Source organism: Canis lupus, chromosome 26, assembly GCF_003254725.2.
Source record: "Canis lupus dingo isolate Sandy chromosome 26, ASM325472v2, whole genome shotgun sequence".
NCBI classification, from domain to species: Eukaryota; Metazoa; Chordata; class Mammalia; order Carnivora; family Canidae; genus Canis; species Canis lupus.
The window spans coordinates 138,340-160,845 of record NC_064268.1 but is presented as its reverse complement, the minus strand read 5'-3'; the positions used below and the strand labels follow the sequence as shown (position 1 = coordinate 160,845).

Here is a 22,506-nt window from a genome sequence, read left to right as displayed (position 1 = left end):
AAAGGTCACAGCTTTTCCTGCCCTGGCGGGCACGAGGGTCCTGACTCTGTCCTCCGCTGCCGACCAGACTGTCTCAGCCGCCGACAATCCCCCCAGACCCTGGCCCTGCTCCTTCCTGGGCCTGAGAATACGCAGTCTCAATTGCACCCCCAAACCCTCAGACACTCCCAGGTCCTCCAGAGACTCTGGGTCCCCCCAGAACCTACGGGAAACCAGGCAGACCTCTCAGCGCGGGGTAGGCGGAGGCGGAGGCCCTGGGCTCGTTCCTCGGGTGGAGCCCTTGCCCCATTGGCCGCCGCCTGATACTTTGTAGCCGCTGCGCCTTCCGCGCCGCCCAGCACCGCCTCCCGAGGTGCGCACGGAGCACGTGCTGCGGGAGCGGAAGTGCGGCAAGTAGGGCGGTGGCGCGGGTGGGTGCTGAGGGCAGGAGCCTCCACCTCGTGGGGTAGCAGCGTGCCCCAAGAGGTATGGGGGGTATGCCTTGGGCCGGTGGTGCTGAGGGCGGGGGGTGCCCCGAAAGGTATGGGGGGATGCCCAGGGCTGGGGGTGCTGGGGAGCAGCACACCCGGAGAGGTAAGGGGGCAGGAGATGCCCGGAGCTGGGGGTGCCCGAGCAGGTGCCTGTTGCAGCCCCCTCCATCCCTGCCCGGGGCTGGTTCCCCCCTCAGGAGGCCACGTTGTTCTTGGACTTTAAGGTCCGGTCCGCGTGAAGCTGGCCCGCAGCCTCTTGCCGGCTCCCTCTTCCCAGAGCCAGAGCGGGGCAGGGTTTGGGGGGTAGTTTTCCGCTGTAAGAATTCGGGGCCTGAGAGGTGCCCTCCCCCCTGCCCCCTCTGAACCCAGGATCGGTGGGGAGGAATGTGGGCCGCCAGGGAGGAGCACGCCGCCTGGGATGAGTGGCCCCAGGTGCAGAGGAGGACCTGAGGGTGAGGGGTTGTGCATGGTGGAAAGAACTAGAACCTGAGGCCAGACCCTGCAGCAGGGAGTGCGCACACAGGCCAGGCTTCTGCAGGCCGGGCTTGCAGATTCTTACCCCCAGCACGCCCCTGTAGGCCTGCCCTTGAACTTCGCTGGTGGGAGCCTAATCTGTGGAAGACACTGTGAACGTGCTGCCCAGTGTCTGGGGGTGGGCAGGTGCACAGGCCCAGATGGCCCCTGTGGTCATGGGATACTCTGTAGAACCATTCATATGGGCTAGGGAATAGATTTGTAGTACTAGTTGTGTGGATACACAGGTAGATTTTTATGAAAAAGAAACCTTCACAAAGCCTTTAGATCCACCTTGCAGTAGCCCACGTGTGTATGGTTGGCCACAGGGCAGAGTAGACGCACCAGGCATTGGCAGGCCCAGCAAATGTTCACTACTTTGTGTGTGTGTGTTTGTTTTTAACGTGTGGGATTAGGACAACCTTTAAAACTTTGTGTTTTTCAAGTATCTTTGGCCTTTTTTTTTTTTTTCAAAATCATAATGGTTAAAAGTAGATGGTGCTAGTCCTGCTCTGGCAGGTCCCAAGGCTCCTCTCTGTAGGCATGTAAGCAGTGTCTGCCAGGCCCTGCCTCAGGGTGCTTCCTACTGCTTTGAGATGCCTTTGCCTCCATGTGGCAGATACTGGGGAAATCTAGTGATGTCAAGACACAGGGTCCCCACCCTGACTGAGCCCAGAGAAGGAGTGAAACCAAACATAGTCAACTAGTGTGTGTTAGATGGCAGGGGAAACAGGAGAAAGAGAGGACCAGGGTGGGGGGCCTGTGGATGGGGTACAGATGGAAAGTTCTTAGGAATGAGATGAGCCACTGCAGTAACACAGTACACAACGACTAAAAGAAGAGAAATTCTGGCAGGCATTGGATGCTCCTCTGCCCTTTCTCAGTGGGCAGTCACCACCGTGTTACAAATGCCCAGGCCAGAGAGGCCTTGGAGTCAGCCTGTCGGTGGCGCTGGCCATTGTCGAGACTTTTGTCTTGTTTACAGAGGGACTTGGGATGCAGAGCTTCCTGAGGCTGCTGAGGGACAGAGGGGATGCTGAGCCACCACTGGCGGAGTTGGTGACTCTTGCAGGCAGGCTGTGTCGGGACCTCCAGGATGACCCTGCCCAGGTACAGCCCTTGGTCACGGCTGTGTTGGATAGTCAACTCCGCCTGCACCTTCTGGACAATGCGGACGTGGCCCTCGTGTGTGCCCGAGTGCTGGCCCAGCAGGAGCAGCATCAGGCTGCCTGCCGGGTACTGGAGGTAGGCTGGTCTGTGAGGGGGGGTGCGGAGAGGTACAACATCCACCATCATCCCAAACACAGAAAAAATGCCCACAAGTCAGCGAGAACTTGGGGGACATTCTGTAAACCAAACCAGGATGGTCCACACTCTACTAAGTTCTAAATACCTCAATAATCTGAGGCAAAACTCTCCGTTTAAGAGATCCATATTGGGTGGTGGTCCTGGTTTGGAGAGCTGAGATCTCTGTTAGTGAAGCAGTCAGACAGACCCAGGACCTCTTAGCTGCAGGTCTGCAATTCAGAATGCAAACCAAAAAGTGTCTTTGTCACTCATCTGGTGGCTTTTGGATGCACAAGTCATTTGGCACTGATGTGACCTGACTCGCATTGATGTGCCCAAGGCTGGTGGCTGGATCCCGGCAGGAGACTGAGAGTCACAGCATAGCAAAATGGGCTTTTTCTGATACTGTGGAGAGAAAGTTAAATAATTACCAGCACTTCTTGCCAAGATGATCCTGAGAACATTGAGCATTAAATGTGAGAACCACACACTGGCCATAGGGGCTGTGTCAGCAGGGAGGCCAACACCAGACATCCTTGGCCATGCCCAGGGTCTGGTTATGTGAACAAGTCACACTGGATTGGGGAGCTGTCATGGGGCACAAACCAGGATCACTTTATCCCACTTGACTCAGGATACGCTTATGGAATATCCGAGGGGCCAGCCTGGCTGGGTGGGAGAGAAAATTCTCTCATGGAAGATCAGAAATCTGACCCTATGGTTCTAACTGTAGCTCTGCCTCATGTGTGTTGTCTGGCCCCAGGCCAGTCATTTGCTCCCCTTTGCCCCCTGCTCCTCACTTGTAAGGAGTGATTGAGTGTGGTGTTCACCACATGTGCTCTGTGGGAGGACTGAGGGCTGACAGGACCGGGTGGCTGGCTGGCTGGGCCTCCAGAGACATGTCACTGAGCCTGGTGGTGACTGGAGTGCTGGCTGTGTAGCTCATGCCCTCGTTCCCTGGCACATCAACAAGCAGTGCTCCCACAGATCAGGTCGGGTCAGTTGGCATGCTCTAGGGTGGGAAAGGGCAGCCAGGATTCAGCAGGCTTTTTTTTGGCAGGGTTGCCAGGTGCCTGGAGGCAGCCAGGAACTGGTACAACTCTGGAACGACATTCACTATCGCCTGGTCATGAAGCGGCTGGGCGTGGTGGCACTGACCCCAGTGCAGAAGTTCCGCTGCAGAAAGAGGTACAATAAGCCTTTATTGTGCTCATTCCTTTAGGACTCCTAATGGGTGTGCCATCTAAAGCCACACAGGGGCTGAGGTGAGACAGGGAAATAAATGCAGGAAAAGTCAGAAGAAGCAGGGTAACAGGCTCTGTGCATCAGCCAGTGTGCCCAACACTGAGCCATACTCTCCACTTGCTCAGCTGGCTGTGGGTGTGCATTCCTATATTTGCCTGCATGGCAAGGAGATGGAGCTGTTCCCAGGACCCAGGCAGACATTCTGGTTGCAGCAGGGGCACTTTCAGTGAGGGCTCTGCAGGGACATCCTGACCTTACTCTCGATCTCTTGTCTTCTCCCGTGAGAGATACCCAGCACATGTGCCTTCAGTCATCTGGTTACCACAGATAGGCTCTGCAGGTGCCATGGGCCTGGGTCTACAGCACCACCCTTAAGGGCTGCAGGCTCTTTTAAAGGGACGTAGAGATGAGAGTGATGAGATATCATCAGATGAGATATACATGGTGCTGAGAAGATTGCCTGGCATATGAGAGGTGCTAGGTCCATGTTAATAGTAATTACCAGCATGACCATTATCAGCATGAAGTAAACGTTACAACTAGTAATTATTATTATTTCTTCATCACCACTTACGGATAAGGAAACCAAAGCACAGAAAGGTCAGGACTTGCCCAAGGTTATGCAAAGGAGAGATGGAAAGCCAGATTCCAGGCTGGACACTGAGACTGTAGAGCCTTTATCCTTGATCTTGGGTGTTCACCACTGACCAGGAACAGCTATCGATCTCACTCTGGGCTCCTGGCAGTCCAAGTGATGGGATTCCAGCCCCATGGGGCCTAGTTACTGAAGAACAGATGGATTCCTTCTGGATCAGAGAGAGGTCCTGGAAGCCCTGGTGATGCCCATGAGGGTGTGCAGCACAGCGCAGGGGTCTGATGCTGGTGCTCCTCCGGAGGATGGGCCTAGGACTTGGACAGGAGGAGCAGCAGCCAATGCATCTGGGAGCAGAGGGGTGGTAACCACCTCCTCACTGTCCTTGTCCAGGAATCCACCACCTCCCTCCCTCTGCCCTGGTGGCCTCAAGAGCCGGAACTTCCCCAGAGAGGTTCGCCAGAAGCTGCACGACTTTGCCTCTGGCGTGAGCCCCAATCCCAGCAAGGTGGAGAGGGTAAGAGCCGAGGTGATGGAGGCCAGGCTCCCCTGCCCTTGGCCGCCTTCCCCCGCCCCCCCGACCTAAGGTGACCCCCACCCCATCGCTCTGCTCCTTCATGGCCCCCAGTGGCCCCTTTGCCCCTCTGACCTTCCCGGGGACAGGAGCCCCCGAACATCCTGCCTGCGCACGTGGAGGGTTTCCTTTCCTCACGTGGGGTCATCCTGTGCACCCTGCAGGCATTGGGTACCAGGGTTGGGGGGACTGCCATCATGGGGCTTCCAGCGAGAGGGAGGCAGGTATTTGCAGGGCTCAGTGCTTGCTGAGGCCAGGGAAGTGGCAGCCTCAAGGCAGCCCCTGCAGACCGGAGAGATGGAGCGAGCTTGGCCAGTTAGTGTTCTGCTGCTCCTAAATCAGGGCCTGTTCTCTCACCTACATCTCTGCTCTGTCCAATCAGCGGGACCTTCCTCCGTTAGCTCCACCCACATGTCTCCGTCACCCAATCAGCAAGGCTTTCCCCAGTGGTCGCTTGTCCAATCAAGAGGGCGCTTCTGTGCCTGCCACACCCACCATGGTCCCTGTCCAATCGGCAGGGCCCTCGCATCACCGTCACCGCCCCACCTCTCCAGTCGCTGTCTGCTGCCCGGCAGTGTCCTCCCACCGCCCCCTCCACGGCTCTGGGCCAGCAACCCTGCCACTCCGGGAATGGGAGGGGGCTACAGGCTGTGGTGTTTTGGGGCAGGAGCACCTGGCCTTGGAGACGAGCCTGACGGTAGAGCAAGTGTACAACTGGTTCGCCAATTATCGGCGGCGCCAGAGGGCTCTTGTCCAGCGCCTGGAGCCAGCGCCAGTGGACGCAGCAGAGGACCCCAAGGCGAAGGGCAGGGGTTCGGACCTGCCCCGGCCCGCAGGACAGCCCCACCTGGGCCCTGGCTGCGTGGACGGGCCTCGGTGGCCAGGTGAGTGGCTCCTGATTCGCGGCCTCTGGGGGCCACTGTTTCCGGGGACAGTCCCTCCACTGCGCTCTGCACGTCCAGGAGGTCACTGAAGCTGGGGGTCACAGTCACTGTGTCTGGGGTTGGGGGAGCCCCTCCACTGCTTTCTGCACTCCAGGAGGTCACCTCGAGGTGAGCAGGGTCACTGAAGCTGGGGGTCATGCTGGGCTTAGGAAGACCCTGCTCTACATTTAGAAGTTTCTGTGTGTCCAGAGCCTGGAATTCCTGAGCAGACCTGGGAAGAGCCAGCCACTGCGACATGGGGGTTCCTGGACTTTAATTATGGTTTGATTTCAGAAAAAAGACATTTAAGGGACAAAGAGTATTGTAATGATTCAGAAGGGCATCACTACACCCTTTCTAGCCAGCGGGGCTGCACCTAGGAGGAGGCTGGACTCAGCATCACCAAGCCTCCTCTCCTGTCTGATTGACTTCCCACAGGAACAGAGGAAGATGAGCCTGTACCGTTCAGGGAGACCACTCAGGGGCCTTGGGAGTCTCTGGCCCTGGCCCCAGACTTTTCTGGAGATGAGACTATAATGAAGCCATTGCCTCCCAGGTACTGCTGCCCCCAACAGCCCATGTGACCATCACTCTATTTAGTTTCCTCATCCTGGATGGCTGGCCAGCCCTGGAGCAGGTGTGTGATTGTTGGGCCTGACAGTGGGACCAGGTTAGTGATTGCCGAGAGTAGAGACATCTGTGAATCTGTAGTGGGAATCCGACACCTGTGCCCCAGAGCCTGGCTCGCAGCCTGATGTCATGGATATACTGGAGAATGACAAAAACAGTTGGGAAGAAAAACTTGCAGGCTTACTTCCTAAAGGCAAACCATAGCTGCTGTTTCTTTTTATTTCTGGTATTTTGTATGGTTTCTATTTCACAGAGTCATTAACTGCTAACATTTCTTGAGTTCCTACAATGCACAAGGCCCTGTCCAAGTACTTTCTCTTTTTTTTCTTTTAAAGATTTTATTTACTCATGAGAGACACAGACACAGAGAGAGAGGCAGAGACACAGGCAGAGGGAGAAGCAGGCTCCATGCAGAGAGCCCGACATGGGACTTGATCCCAGGTCTCCAGGTTCAGGCCCTGGGCTGAAGGCGGCGCTAAACCGCTGCGCCACCCAGGCTGCCCGAGGGATTGAGTCTTTAAATTATTAGCAGTTGCTGCCTAACAGCCCTTTGATTGGCCAGCCATTGTTATTTGCTCCAAGACTAGGATCTTCCTGATCATTTCCTGCACGCAGTAGGTGGAACAATGCTTCATTGACGGTCCTTTTAAAGAAATTGCTAATGTGTCTTAGGTTTCCAGTAATAGGATTTTTAAAGTGTTCCAAAACCCTTGCAGCTGCAGGTAGAATAGTGAAAGCAATGTGATTAGGGATATGGTGGCCTTATAGCCAAGAGTGTCTGAGTTGTGTTGGGAACCTGGATTCTCCATTGGGGCTGAAGTCTCCTCCTAGGCCTCTATTCCCTGGCCTGAGGCAGCCTTTGCCCTCCAAGGGACGGTGTTTGCTGTCTTTCCCAGGTCTCTGCTGGGTGGTGAGATGTATCAGGAGGGGCCTGGCCACAATCCTGCCACTCTGCCCCACATCTGCCCAGGCCCTGGCCTCTGCCCTCTGACTGCTGGCAGTGACATGCTGGACCCTTCTCTGGTTGCCCCTGAGTCATGGCTGATGTCCCTTGCACTGGCGTCCTCCAAGGAAGTTTCCTTCCAGACTGGGCAGCTGGTCCATGGGCATGGGTTGGACTGCATGATGCACCCTGCAGATGCCGCTGTGGGTGTGTCGATCACTGCCCTTGGTGAACCCAACTCCACAGGTGGGTCCACTGCAGACAGACTGTGCTCTTCCCGACAAGATGCAACAGCTACTTGGGTCTCATCTGAAGGGGCATGGGAAGGGTCAGTACTCTGCTACTTTTCTAGTTTGCAAAAGTAAAATGTGTCTATGACTAAAAGTAAGACAGTGAGGAAAGAGTTAAAATTAAATGAGACAGCTGCCACCCCTGCGCTCACATTCCAGCTATCTGACTTACCTGTCACCACTTGCTGCAACAGAAGACAGCTGACCACATCTCATGATTGAAATACCATTTCCTTAGTTTCATCTAAGTTATTGTAGCTATAAGTATCTCTAAAGAATATGTGTTTAGCGATGCCTGGGTGGCTCAGCAGTTGAGCATCTGCTTTTAGCTCAGGTCGTGATCCTGGGGTCCCAGGATCGAGTCCCACCCACATCAGGCTCCCTGCATGGAGCCTGCTTCTCCCTCTGCCTGTGTCTCTGCCCCTCTCTCTGTCTCTCATGAATAAGTAAAGTCTTTAAAAAAAATAGTATCTCTTCTAAGGTCTATTTTTTGGATAACATTTCCCATGTTCTTTGTTCTCTTTAGAGCACAAATCTTATAATAATGTTGGAAACCCTGGGCCATTCTCCCAGAATGCTTATCTTCTTATGTTTCTTTTCCTATTTCATTGGATGTTCTTTGAGTGTGTTAAAACCTGTTTTTCAGTATTCCAGTTTGACAATTATGCTTTAAGAGAATTCCTAGCTGTTTTTTATTTGAATTTTCCTTTCACTGTGGATTGTGTTACTTTTTACAGATGCAGGTAATTTTTACATTTTTGAGTATTCTCAATAGAAGTTTCAAAAACTATGCTTTGTTGTGTGAAGGTGGGAACATGGGATGTGTGATGGAGGAGGGGTCAGAAGGAGGAAGTAACTGCAGACTCTGCTCTTGAGGCAGCACATCGGTTTGACCATATTGCTCTTCATTTCTTGCTGTCTGTTTTTTCCGCTATCAGAGACCTACAGTTTGCCTGTATGTATTTACCAACAAAGCTGCAATAGGGCGGTTACTGGCCAACTTCACCTTGGGACGAGGGGACCTGGTCTTCACTGGGTCCAGCATGTGTAAGGGGTAATGGGTGAGCCTCCCAGCTGACAGGCTGCCTGAACACCAAGATGGGACCCTCCCCTCCTTCCTGCTCCCTCCCTGCCAGCCTCCTTATGATTCTCAGGATCTGACCTGTACCCCACCTTCCAACATAGGACTGGACTGTGTCCTGGGTCTGCAGACTAGGGACATCTCCCTCTCCCCTGACTGTCCCTTTATTTCTAGTTTTTGGTTTTTTTTGTTTTTTTTTTTTAATTTTTTAAAATTTATTTATGATAGTCATACAGAGAGAGAGGGAGAGAGAGGCAGAGACATAGGCAGAGGGAGAAGCAGGCTCCATGCACCGGGAGCCTGACGTGGGATTCGATCCCGGGTCTCCAGGATCGTGCCCTGGGCCAAAGGCAGGCGCCAAACCGCTGCGCCACCCAGGGATCCCTATTTCTGGTTTTTGGCTTATTACTTGTCTTTCTCTTGGGGGAAGAAGATATAACCAAGTGATCTTTTAAGTTCGAACCAGAAATTCTCAAATCACTTAAACTGTATTTGACATACCTCATGGTATTTCTAGAGTTCCGCAGAAAAGAGGAAACAGCAGGAAGTGGAGGTAGGATCATATACTGGATGGTCAGGAAAGTTCCTTCGAGCTGTGATCAAGTAGCTGGCAGGAAGGTGGCCACTCTGGCAGACAGCAGAGAGGACGGAGGAACCCAGCCCAGCTGGCCCGTTGTTCGTTCTGAGGTCAGGGGCTCTCTCGCTAGGTTTATTTCCTGGTAGACTCAGGGCAGACATGGACATTCCTTCTTACCTTCCTTTGCTCTGATATGTTTGTCAACCCAGAATTGATCAGATCCATGATGGCTTATCTCTAAGAGTGAAAGATAGAGTAAGATATTCTCTGCAAAAAAATTTTTTTTAGAATTTATTTATTCATGAGAGACACAGAGAGGCAGAGACGCAGGCAAAGGGAGAAGCAGGCTCCCTGCAAGTAGCCTGATGTGGGACTTGATCCCAGGACCCTGTGATCACAGCCTGAGCTAAAGGCAGATGGTCAACCACTGAGCCACCCAGGTACCCCAATTCTCTGCAAAATTTTACATGGAGAGAGGGGGGAGGTAAGGTCATGATACCTTGCGTTTCCATGAAATCATGGTGAAGTGTAGGTAAAAGGTGGGAATGGCAGTGGCCCAGGGCTGGCAGCCCAGCTTTTGATGCCCCAGCATGAGGCAGGCATGGGCGGACATCCGTCCTTGTCCTCACACAGTGGCACTGTGTGTGGGGCAGATTTGGAGGCTGTCTTTGACACTCGGGACTGTCAATCAAGAATGGATCAATAGAACAAAATTCAAAGTCCACAAAACTGGACTTTGTTTTTGTTTCTGGGAGCCTAAAAAGGCTGTGGAGATCAACAGTCATGACTGGGGCTCAGAGCTGGCTGGGCTGGTGCTTGCTGTGGAGGCCATGGTGGTGCTGCCTTTGGGTTGTGTTCCGTCCTCTGAGCACAGGCTGTGGAATTTTTTTCTGTGCAGGATTCACTGACTCACCTGTTAGCAACCCCCAGAGTATGTACCTGGAAGAAGGTGCAGGCACCAGCGGTGGCCAGATAGAGCAACGGGCGGGTAGCTTCCTACTCACACAGACCCCAGCACAGCCTCCTGAGTTCATCTTAACCCAGAGGTGAGCCCCACAGAGCCATGGTGCTCCAGCGACACTTTCTCAGGCCATGGGTCAGGTTGCCTATTGTCTATAGACTTGCAGGTCTGCAGATTGAGTCCTTTCCTTACAGGTTTCTGAAAATTGATGTTCTCCCCACCCTACATCCACCAGAAGAGGGTAGTTTTTCCCTGAGACAAAATAGCACCCAGATATACCAGAGCAAACATGGGTGTCTGTGTTGTAGATGGTGCTCACACTCTGCTTCTTCCCATGGTCACCCTGGACCCCAGAAGCCTCAGACGGAGGTGGTCTGGGTTTTTCAGCAGCACCGAGATTGTGATTTTATATTCCAGACTAGTTTCAGAGGTGCTTGTGAGGTCTGTGAATAGCCTTGGTGCTGTGAACTGTGGTCCTGGGCCTGATAGAGACCAGGAGTACGTGGAGGTAGAGGAGCGTGAGAAGCCGGGGTCCTCTAGAAGACAGGGCATGGACAGCAGTCACCAGGATGGGGTCCCCAGTGTGTGTGATCTCCCCAGTATGGGAGCTGAGGGCCGGGTGCCCAGTGAGGGCAGACAGGGTAACGAGAGAGAAGGGGAGCAGTGCATCCAGTCACAGACTCTGCTTGCTGGAGCAGCCAGATGGACTCACTTTTTCATTTATGACCAGCAATCATGATGGAGAAGGTGCCCTAGCTGGTCCCATCAGGGCTGGCGTGGTCTCTCCACTGGCCACCCTACCACTCACTCTGATGTCCAGCCTGTCCTCGCTCTGGTCTGATGATTTTGATCCCTTCTGTAAAAGTAAATTCCTTTGGGTGTGGTTGACATTCAGTAAAGCACCGTGTTTAGATGGTACCAGGGTGGTTTTCTGGATGTGACTCTGTACCTCCAAATGCTGAGCCATGGAGGTCAGCCCCACCTGCCACCTGCAGGACCATGGACCTTCTTTCTTTAGCTGCATTTTAGAATTCCATGTGAAATCCAAAAGTTTAAAATTTTGTGGAAGGCAGGGGCAGATCTGGCTGCTTTGACTCTGCTTGAGGATTGCTGTGCGCACCAGCAGTTATGGCCTCTTTATTTGAGTTATGTTCCTTGATGTGGATGGATCATGGTTTGGATGTGTCACCTGCTGGTAGGCATTTCTGAATTCCCACTTGGGGTATGTGTGGGTCCGCACATGTGCCTTCATGTCTTGGGTATGTACACACCCAGGAGTGGAATGGCTGTCGGGTGTGTGTTTGCCGTATTAGGGACCTGCCAGACAGTTGTCCTGAGTGGCTGCCCCTGTCAACTTCCCTGGTCTCCCTGCTGCTACTCTGATTTGATGCCAATGGCCCCTTGTCTCCTTCACACCCCAGGCCTGCCCCTTCTTGACCTTCTCCTTCACCTTTCTATTACTGGTTCTCCTCTGTGAGCCTCCTCAGGTGCTCCCTGACTCACTCCAGCACCTGCTCACTCTTCCCAAAGAGTGTCCGCACCTGGAAAGGGCTGTCTGTGTTGCTCACAGAGTGGGCTATGACCTGGTGCCCCCTTGATTTGGGGCTTGTCCTGACATCTGTCTTCTAGCCTCCTGGAGCTGGCCCCAGGCCCTTCCTTCTCCAGCCGTATCTCTACTGTGGACTTGGGCCAGCCCTTGCCTTCCAGCCAGGTAAGACCCTACTACCAGGTTACTGTGGGATCCCTCTCGACTCTCCAGTCCTCAGGTCATACCTTTGGAGTAAATAGACCAGATTAATGTAACAAGGGGAAGAGGTGCCTCAGGAATGGGCATCAGTTGGACGGGAGCTGGGAGGTGGGCGCTGTGGGCCAGTGTTTCTTACTGAGTCCAGAGAGGGTGGGTCAGGGCGGGGAGGTGGAGCCAGGTGGGCAGCATTTCAGTGTGTAATGCTTTGTTGGCTTTGCAGGTGCAGTGGCCTGATGGCCAGGCCTCCAGCGATGCCTTCTGGGGAGCCAGGATGCTTCTTGAGCTTTCAGGGGGCAGCCTGGGTTGAGATGTCCCTTTAGGGTGTCCAGCCAGTGCCTCAGGGGAGCAGGTGTGGACATCTCGCCTTCTAATACATGTTACCTAGAGCTTTATTCCAACTGAAGAAAGGATGCCAGAGTTCCTTGGGGGGGGGGGGGGTTCCAGTAAGAAGCATTGAGGCTGTTTAGGCCCCTGCCATGTTTGAATAGTTTGTTTGGCAACTCACTGTATTGGAGGAAGCATTTGAGAAATGCCCTTGAGCTCAGAAGTCAAAGGGCTCTCTTTCATTTAGGCAGCAGGGGATCATTTAGTTAGGCTCCTGGGCAGCTTCTGGGCAGGGAAGGCCTTTCTAGAGATAGAGAATGTTGCCCTGCTGTCTACCCTCCCTTCCCTGTGACAAGGCCAGCTCTTCACCTCATTAAGTTGGCCCATGGGGCAGGGCAGTGTTCTGACATTTCTGTGTGTTTGGGGGGAGCTTCTGCAGAAGCTGACATGGTTGGGATGGCTCAGGCTGGGGCTCGGTGTGGGATAGGGTGCATTTACCTGCAGGTTGTAATTCACTGTGTTTGTAAAACAAATGTTCTGTTCAATTAAATTATAGTTCACCGTTCTGAACTCCTTCCTTTCACTCGCTTAACTACATCATGGACACCTGTCCCTGTCCATCATTGCCTTTCTGTCCCTCGCTGGCATTTCCTGGCATGGCATGAGTATACCCTCCTGACCTGATTGTTTCTGCCCTTTATCTGACTGCTTTGTTGCAGGAACAGGAATTGCCCTGGGGCTAGCAGCCACTGTGTCCCAAGGGCCCTGGGGTTGAGTGTGATATGATCCCTGATGCACGGGACCCTCTTTTACGGGGATGACTTTGACACTCAGACTGTCACCTCTAGGAACAGGCCCTTGGTTCTTGCCTCTCCCGTTGTATCAGTTAACAGAGGTATGCAGAGCAGGGAGCAAAGTCCATTACTTGCCCTTAGGCAGCTCACAGGGTAGACAGGAATGAGCAGGCAGTCATGGGTAATTGCTGAGAGGATGGTGTAAAGTGAAGGATAGCTGAGAACCTAGGCTAAGTGGTGCTTGAACGACAGGATGCTGAGTGCTTCCTGCAGGGGGGCGTACCTGAGCTGAGGGTACCTGTGCCCCCCACCTCCCAGGGCTCTCAGCTGTACTCCCACCCTTCACTCTGCAGACCTAGGACCCCTGGTCCCCCTTCTCACCACCACAGTGGCACACCCCAGGCATCACCTGTGATCAGTGCTTCCTCCTGGGGACACTCATTTGCATCCTCCCTAGAATCATGAATCCTTTCTGTTGTCAAATAGGTCTTTATTGTGGTACAGTCACAAACTTACAAAAAGTTGCAAATAGAATGCAGATATTTTTTTCCTTTCATCCATTTAAGCGCAAGTTACTGAGCTAATGCCTGTACTCCTGCATATTTCCTTTGGATAAGGAATGCTACTTTGCCAACATGTGATCACCACAGCCAGGAAGGCAGTATTGCTACTTCCACCTTCTTCCAGACCACACTGAGGTCTCATGAGTTGTCATGGCAACACCCTGAGCAATCGATATATCCTGTCACATGGCACATGCTATTGCTCTTCAGCCCACAACAGGCCCTATTTTTTCCTGGACTTTAACGACTTGGACACTTTTGAAGAGTACAAGCCAGTTATCTGGTAGAATGTCCGCCAGAAGGGCCATTCATTACAAGGGTGTTTCCTTGTAATTTAGGAAATGCCTTTTCAGAAGGAACATCGCAGAGGGACACAGCACTTCCTATGCCTTACAGACAGCACACGGTTTTGATTATCCCATTTTGTTGGTGCTCATCTGGATCACTTCATTCAGGTGTTTTCTGCCAAATTTTTTCGCTACAAAGTTACTCATTTTTGTGTATTTTGAGAGATAGTACTTTGAAACTATGCTATTCCTCATTAAGCTTCCTGTCGACTCATGAATTTCTCTAATGTGCTTACAGTTTTATAATCTGTGAACACATACTAACGCAGTTGTGGCCTCTGAATGGTGCCCACTGCCCTCATGCCTGGTCATGCAGGTCATAGCCTCACTGTGTACCAGTCCACCAGGTGATTTGTTTCCATCACTGATGTGCATAACTCATCATGTGTTACCTGTCACCATAGGAAGCATTGTCCTCAAATTCATCCTGCCCTTGGTTGTTCACAGTCTGCCTAAAATGTCCTCACATTTGACAAACACTACAGAGCGGGTTAGGAGTTGGGAGTTAACTCTGGGCTGTGATGGGAGGCTGTCCTTTGGCCTTCCTGGGAAATGTGCAGAGCCCTGGGCCCATCCCAGTCCTACTGTTTCTGAGATTCCGGGAGGTATCTCTGTGGGAGGTCATGGTCTGAGGCAATCAGCATCTCCTGGGTAGCTTCTGTGCTCCTACCCTTCACAGATGCCAGGCTTAATTCTGAAAATTCCAGAGCACTGACTCTGCCAGCCAGGCCATGTCCATTTTGTGGCAAATGGACTAGAGTCTCTGAACACTAAGACTTGAGCTCCTGGTCAGACGTCATGTGTGGGTGGAGGCTGGAGGCCTCTCCCCCTCCCACATGGCCAGCACCTTCAATGTTTGGCCACCCAGCCCCCACCTGAGGCCTACCACTTCCCTGTCCGCATTCTGTCTGGATCCCAGGCCCCTCAGAGAGGAGGGGTGTTTCCCCTACAGACTGTCCTGCCCTTATGTCCTTCATGGGCCAGCCTGGGCCTGATGGACATGGTGAGGTGCTGTGACCAGGTTGGGGGGGCTCTCTCCTGCCTTTCTGAGGTACTTCCCCTACAGAAGTTGAAAGGGAAATCGTAGCTGCTTCAAATAGCTGGTGGCTGCCAGAGGGGCCCAGGGGAGGTGTCAGAGGCTTTGGCCTCCAGTGATGGCAGAGTGGATGTTCAGTGACCAGCTTCTGGGAGGCCAGCTCCTTTGCCTCTCCTGTGGGCCCTGGGAGGTTGAGAGCTGTGAGTTGAGTGGTCAGACCCCCAGACAGTTGGGAGGAAGTGACCACCTGGCCCTGGTCTTGGTCTGTTAAGGGCCCTGCTGTTACCCACGCCCTCTGTGTTCAAGAGATGACTGAAGAGATCAGAGGTGGCTTGCACTGGGCTCCTAGGTCTGCTCTAACAAAGTCCCACAAACTGCATGGTCTGGAAAAACATGTCTGCTGGGTCATAGGTCTAGAGGCTGAAAGTGCCAAATGTAGATGATGTCATGGTCATGAGGGTCCAGCTGGCTTTCTCCAGCTCCAGAACTCCCTCGGTTTGGGAAAGCAGAGCTCCAGTCTCCACACAGCACTGTTTCTGTGTGTGTGTGTGTGTCTCTGCCTGGTTCTTGTTTATACCAACAAGATCTACCAATGTAATCATGGTAGAGTAAGTCTGATCTGAATGACTTCATCTTGACTTGATCATCTCTGAAGGCCATAGTTCCACATCAGGTCTCAATTCAGAGTATTGAGGATTAGGACTTCAATGTATGAAATTTTGTAGAACACAATTCCACCTGTAACGGTGGCCCTGCCTCTGCCAGTGATCCTCTCAGCTGCCTAAGGCTCTGTGGTGTCTCCAGTGTAGCCCCCGGGCACCTCAGGCACAAGACCATGTCTCTCCTGGCTGCTGGGGTTGGGGCAGTGCTGGGATTGCCCACCCAGCGAGGGCTGGGACCAAATTCTTCTGGGGTTGGAGGTGCTGAAGTCTTCAAGGTAGAATGAAATGGAGGCCTGTCTCTGGGTGCTGAGCCCCTCTGAGCGCTGTCCACTGTGACCCAGGCAGACAGAAACATCTGCAGGTCTAAGTTCCCAGGTATAAAAGCCCCTTTGGGCTCAGAAAGACATCTTCCTCCCTTCCATGTGCCCATGGAGACATCTTTCTCCCTTCCATGTGCCATGATCCCAGGGTTTCATGGGGAGCCAAATGCTGGTCAGTGGGATGAGGCAGGACCCAGAAGGTGTCTTTAGACCAAGAGCGGGAGAGGTGTGGGCAGAAGTGAGGTGGAGGCATCCTCTGCTGCAGCCAAGTATGAAAATACAAAAGTATAAATACCCTGAGTGATTGTGTTTCCTGGAGTCCAACCCTGGGGAGCCCGAGTGGTGTATATAACATCTGCATATAAAGCATGTGCTACTTGGTTTTTTTTTTTTTAATTTTTATTTATTTATGATAGTCACAGAGAGAGAGAGAGAGAGAGGCAGAGACACAGGCAGAGGGAGAAGCAGGCTCCATGCAGGGAGCCCGACGTGGGATTCGATCCGGAGTCTCCAGGATCGCGCCCTGGGCCAAAGGCAGGCGCCAAACCGCTGCGCCACCCAGGGATCCCTACTTGGTTTTTAAATGAAGTGAAATTCACATAAAATCAACTTTTAAAAAGTGTACAATTCCTTGATATTTAGTACATATATAGTATTGTACAACCACTGTCTCTCTCTTTTAAAGATTTTATTTATTTATTTGACAGAAAGAACAAGCAGGAGAAGCCACAGAGGGATAAGGAGAAGCAGACTCCCCGCTGAGCAGGGAGCCCCATGTGGGGCTTAATCACAAGACCCTGGGATCATGATCTGAGCCGAAGGCAGATGCTTCACCAACTGAGCTAGCCAGGCACCCCATCTCTGTTTTCAAAACCTTTTTTATGCTAAAAGGAAATCCCATCACCCACAACTCATTTGCTTCCCACTTCCCTTTGACCTCTGGAATCCTATAATCTGTGGCTTTTTGTGTTCCCTTCTTTCTCTTAGTGGAATGTGTTTTAGGTTCAAACACTTACCTCGATCACTCTTATGGCCGACTGTTACTCTACTGTGTGGACCTACCGCAGTTTTTCCATTCCACTTCCGACAGACATTAGCTTTGCTTTCATCTTTCCACCGTGGTGAATACTGCTTCTACGACCATCCATGTACAAGTTCTGGTTTGAATACCTGTGTTCATTTGTTTGTATGTATATTCCCAGAAGTGGTATTGCTAAATCATTTGCTAATTCTGGGTTTAGCTTTTTGAGAACCTGCAAAACTGTTTTCCATATTGACTACAATACTTTATGTTATCATCATCAGTATACTAGGGTTCTAATTTCTCCATATCCTCACCAACTCATGTCAGTATCTTTTTTTTTCTTAACATATTTCCATGTGTCTATTGGCATTGGATTTAGCAATCATTTCTTGGGTGTGATTAACAAAAGCACAGGTAATAAAAAAGTAAATTGGACTTTATCAAAATTACAAACTTAGGAGTACCAAAGGACAATATCAAGAAACTAAAAAAATAATCAATGGAATGGGAGAAAATGTTTGCAAATCATACATGTGATATGGGTTCAGTATGCAGAATATATAAAGGATTCTTACAACTCAACAACAAAAGTGTGCAAGAGAGATTTGCTGTGGCTTCCTCAGAGACATTTTGTCTTCGATAGTGGGCATAATCTGTTTCTGACTTTCTCTGTGTTTATCTGTCCTTTGTCATGTAATAATTCAGTGCAAGATATTATACAAAATGGTTCCTTTTTTTTTTTAAAGATTTATTTATTTATTCATTCAGAGAGAGCAAAGAGAGAGGCAGAGACAGGCAGAGGGAGAAGCAGGCTCCATGCAGGAAGCCTGATGTGGGACTCGATCCTGGGTCTCTAGGATCACACCCCAGGCTGCAGGCAGCGCTAAACCACTGCGCCACCGGGGCTGCCCAAAATGGTTCCTTTGATTAAAGCTTTGGCAGCTCACTGTCATGGCATACCATGGTGCTTTTCACAGGTTAGAGTTGTTTCTGGGCAGAGGCTCCAGCACAGAGAAAGGAGAAACACTAGGACGGTTTTGGCTGCTAGCACGTGGAGGGATGGGCTAGTCCCTTGGCCGCCGCAAGGCCAGCTGTCCCTGCCTTCTGATGCCCTCATGATATTGTGAAGGTCCTTTGTTGTTTCAGTGTTAACAGTTGAAAAAACATATTGACAACTTGAAAACATTTATGAAAACATGAGTTTAGGTTTATGAGTACCCAAAACAGAATTTATTGAAAATTTAATTTTCTGGCTTTGGGGGAAGTGAGCTCATCAGTTGTGGTTTTCTTTTGTTGAGAAGTTCAGTTTAGGGATCCCTGGGTGGTGCAGCGGTTTAGCGCCTGCCTTTGGCCAGGGGCGCAATCCTGGAGACCCGGGATCGAATCCCACGTCGGGCTTCCGGTGCATGGAGCCTGCTTCTCCCTCTGCCTGTGTCTCTGCCTCTCTCTCTCTCTCTGACTATCATAAATAAATTAAAAAAAAAAGAAGTTCAGTTTATGTGGCAGCATGTTTATAGCAGTTCATAACATAATATTTGTTTTGTAAACATTGACATCCTACATTAGATGAAATATGTAAGTATATAGCAAGCTTTGATATTAAGATCAGACATTGTTGGGATGCCTGGGTGGCTTAGCAGTTGAGTGCCTGCCTTCGACCCAGGACATCACCCTGGAGTCCCAGGATCGAGTCCCACAGTGGGCTCCCTGCATGGGGCCTGCTTCTCCCTCTGCCTGTATCTCTGCCTCTCTCTCTCTCTCTGTGTCTGTCATGAATGAATGAATAAAATCTTTAAAAAAAGATCAGACATTGTTAAAGCTCAGTTAACTGTCCACTGCAAACTGCACACCCATATGGCCCTGGGCTCTTTTCCAAGGGGAGATTTCTAAGCAACACTGCAAGTTTTCCTAAGCTAATTGGTCAGTTTCTGTTTTCCTTATTTTCAGGTCTAATTTTTTCATGTGTATTTTTACTAGGAAATCACCCATTTTCTCTGGGTTTCTAGTTTGATGAAACATACTCTCAGGGCAGATCTGGTCACTGGCTGCAATAGTGTTTGCCAGGTTTCCCAACTGAAGTTCCTTGTGTCTCCATGTCCTTACTATGTGTCCAGTAGGGGCCCACACTTGCAGAGATAGGGGCCAGCCCCACCTCTATAAAGGATGGCAGAGTGTCTACCTGCATTATTGGAAATCTTCAGCAGAGATTTGTAGTCGTTAAAAAAACATCTATGTAATCTTTTTTTTTTTTTTTTTTTTTTTACCAGGATGGACAAGTGAGTAGTTATTTTAGACTCTTTTTTAATTTTTTATTTTTTTATTTTTTAAAATATTTCATTTATTCATGAGAGACAGAGGCAGAGACACTGGCAGAGGGAGAAGTAGGCTCCACACAGGGAGCCCGATGTGGGACTAGATCCCGGGTCCCCAGGATCAGCCCTGGGCTAAAGGCAGCGCGGAGCCCCTGAACCACATGGGCTGCCTTAGACTCTTTTTTTTATTTTTTATTTTTTTAAATTTTTATTTATTTATGATAGTCACACAGAGAGAGAGAGAGGCAGAGACACAGGCAGAGGGAGAAGCAGGCTCCATGTACTGGGAGCCCAACGTGGGATTCTATCCCGGGTCTCCAGGATCGCGCCCTGGGCCAAAGGCAGGTGCCAAACCGCTGCACCACCCAGGGATCCCTAGACTCTTTTTTTAAATTGAAGTTCGATTTGCCAACATACAGTATAACACCCAGTGCTCTTACCATCATGTCCCCTCCTCAGTGCCCCTCACCCAGTCACCACATCCCACCACCTGCCTCCCCTTCCACTACCTTTTGTTTTGTCCCAAAGTTAGGACTCTCTCATGGCTTGTCTCCCTCTCTAATTTTTCCCACTCATTTTCTCTCCCTTCCCCTCTAGTCCCTTTCACTATTTCTTATATTACACGTATGAGTGAAACCATCTGATGATTGTCCTCCGATTGACTGACTTCACTCAGCATAATACCCTCCAGTTCCATCCACATCGAAGCAAATGGTATTTGTCCTTTCTGATGGCTGAGTAATATTACATTGTGTATATAGACCACATCTTCTTTATCCATTCATCTTTTGATGGACACCAAGGCTCCTTCCACATTTTGGCTATTGTGGATATTGCTGCTATGAACATTGGGGTGCAGGTGTCCTGGGTTTTCACTGCATCTGTATCTTTCAGGCAAATCCCCAGTAGTTCAATTGTTAGGTCTTATGGTAGCTCTATTTTTTTTAACACTTCAAGGAACCTCCACACAGTTTTCCAGAGTGGCTGCACCAGTTCACATTCCCACCAACAGTGCAAGAGGGTTCCCCTTTCTCCACATGCTCTCCAACATTTGTTGTTTCCTGTCTTGTTAATTTTTGCCATTCTCATTGGTGTGAGGTGGTATCTCATTGTGGTTTTGATTTGTATTTCCCTATGGCCAGTGATGCAGAGCATTTTCTCATGTGCTTGTTGGCCATATGTATGTCTTCTCTGCTGAAATTTCTGTTCACGATTGAATTCTTTGTTTCTTGGGAATTGAGTTTAATAAGTTTTTTTAATAGATCTTGGATACTAGCTCTTTATCTGATGGGTCATTTGCAAATATCTCCTCCCATTCCGTGGGTTGTCTTTAGTTTTGTTGACTGTTTCTTTTGCTGTGCAGAAGCTTTTTATCTTAAATCCCAATAATTCATTTTTGCTTTTGCCTCCCTTGCCTTCATAGATGTATCTTGCAAGAAGTTGCAACAAAAAGGGTGTTGCCTGTGTTCTCCTCTAATCCTCAAAGTTAGGACTTTGATGGATTCTTGTCTCACATTTAGATCTTTCATCCATTTTGAGTTTATCTTTGTAAATGGTGTAAGAGAATGGTCTAGTTTCATTCTTGTGCATGTGGTTGTTCAATTGTCCAGCACCATTTATTGAAGAGATTATCCTTTTTCCAGTGGGTAGTCTTTCCTGCTTTGTCTAGTCGTAGTTGACCATAGAGTCGAGGCCCATTTCTGGGTTCTCTATTCTGTTCCATTAATCTCTGTGTCTGTGTTTGTGCCAGTATCACACTGTCTTGATGATCACAGCTTTGTAGTACAACTTGAAATCAGCATTGCGATGCCCCCAGCACTGGTTTTCTTTTTCAATATTCTCCTGGCTATTCAGGGTCTTTTCTGATTCCACACAAACCTTTTTTTTTTTTTTAAAGATTTTATTTATTTATTTATGATAGAGAAAGAGAGAGAGAGGCAGAGACACAGGCAGAGAGAGAAGCAGGCTCCATGCCAGGAGCCCGACACAGGACTAGATCCCGGGACTCCAGAATCATGCCCTGGGCCAAAGGCAGGCACCAAACCGCTGAGCCACCCAGGGATCCCCTCCACACAAATATTAAGATGATTTGTTCCAACTCTCTGAAGAAGGTCGATGGTCTTTTGATACGGATTGCAATAAAGGTGTAGATTGCCCTGGGTACAATTGACATTTTCACAATATTAATTCTTCCAATCCATGAGCATGGAATATTTTTCCATCTCTTTGTGTCTTCCTCAGTATCTCCAGAAGCATTCTGTAGTTTTTAGGGTATAGATCCTTTACCTCTTTGGTTAGGTGTATTCCTAGGTATCTTATGCTTCTGGGTGCAATTGTAAATGGGATTGACTCCTTAATTTCTCTTTCTTCAGTTTCATTGTTAGTGTCTAGAAATGCCACTGATATCTGGGCATTGATTTTGTATCCTGCCACACTGCCAAATTGCTGTATGAGTTCTAGCAATCTTGGGGTGGAGTCTTTTGGGTTTTCTATGTACAGTATCATGTCATCTGCAAAGAGGGAGAGTTTGACTTCTTCTTTGCCAATTTAAATGCCTTTTATTTCTTTTTGTTGCCCGGTTGCTGAGTATAGGACTTCTAGCACTATGTTGAATAGCAGTGGTGAGAGTGGACATCCCTGTCTTGTTCCTGATCTTAGGGGAAAGGCGCCCAGTGTTTCCCCCATTGAGAATGATATTTGCTGTGGGCTTTTCATAGATGGCTTTTAAGATGCTGAGGAATGTTCCCTCTATCCCTAAACTCTGAAGAGTTCTGATCAGGAATGGATGCTGTAATTTGTCAAATGCTTTCTCTGCATCTATTGAGAGGATCATATGGCTCTTGTTTTTTCTCTTGTTGATGTGATCTATCACTTTCATTGTTGGTTGTTTTACGAGTGTTGAACCAACCTTACATCCCGGGGATAAATCCCACTTGGTCATGGTGAATAATCTTCTTAATGTACTGTTGGATCCTATTGGCTAATATTTTGTTGATAATTTTTACATCTGTGTTCATCAGGGATATTGATCTATAACTCTCCTTTTTTGGTGGGGTCTTTGTCTGGTTTTGGAATCAAAATGATGCTGGCCTTATAAAATGATTTTGCAAGTATTCCATCCCAGGGCAGCCAGGGTGGCTCAGTGGTTTAGTGCCACCTTCAGCCCAGGGCCTGGTCCTGAGGATCCGGGATCGAGTCTTGCAATAGGCTCCCTGCATGGATTCTACTTGTTCATCTGCCTGTGTCTCTGCTTCTCTCTCTCTCTGTATCGCTCGTGAATAAATAAACAAA

The 22,506-nt window shown here is 50.0% G+C and overlaps 1 protein-coding gene across 3 annotated transcripts; it reads left to right on the top strand.

Annotated features, from left to right (window-relative positions):
- Nucleotides 1-359: 359 nt before the first annotated feature.
- Nucleotides 360-17,632, top strand: ANHX (anomalous homeobox). Of its 3 annotated transcripts, XM_049102139.1 has the most exons (11): nt 360-465; nt 1,969-2,228; nt 3,331-3,458; nt 4,501-4,624; nt 5,349-5,565; nt 6,043-6,160; nt 7,131-7,423; nt 10,024-10,171; nt 11,716-11,797; nt 12,054-12,182; nt 16,587-17,632. In XM_049102139.1, the coding sequence occupies exons 2-10, from the start codon at nt 1,980-1,982 to the stop codon at nt 12,138-12,140; spliced, it is 1,446 nt and encodes a 481-aa protein (XP_048958096.1). In that variant the 5' UTR covers nt 360-465; nt 1,969-1,979; the 3' UTR covers nt 12,141-12,182; nt 16,587-17,632. The 3 variants fall into 3 exon arrangements, with proteins under 3 accessions (XP_048958096.1, XP_048958095.1, XP_048958097.1); XM_049102138.1 differs by lacking the exon at nt 16,587-17,632 and having other exon boundaries at nt 12,054-12,722; XM_049102140.1 differs by lacking the exons at nt 6,043-6,160; nt 7,131-7,423; nt 16,587-17,632 and having other exon boundaries at nt 12,054-12,722.
- The last annotated feature ends 4,874 nt before the right edge of the window (nt 17,633-22,506 follow it).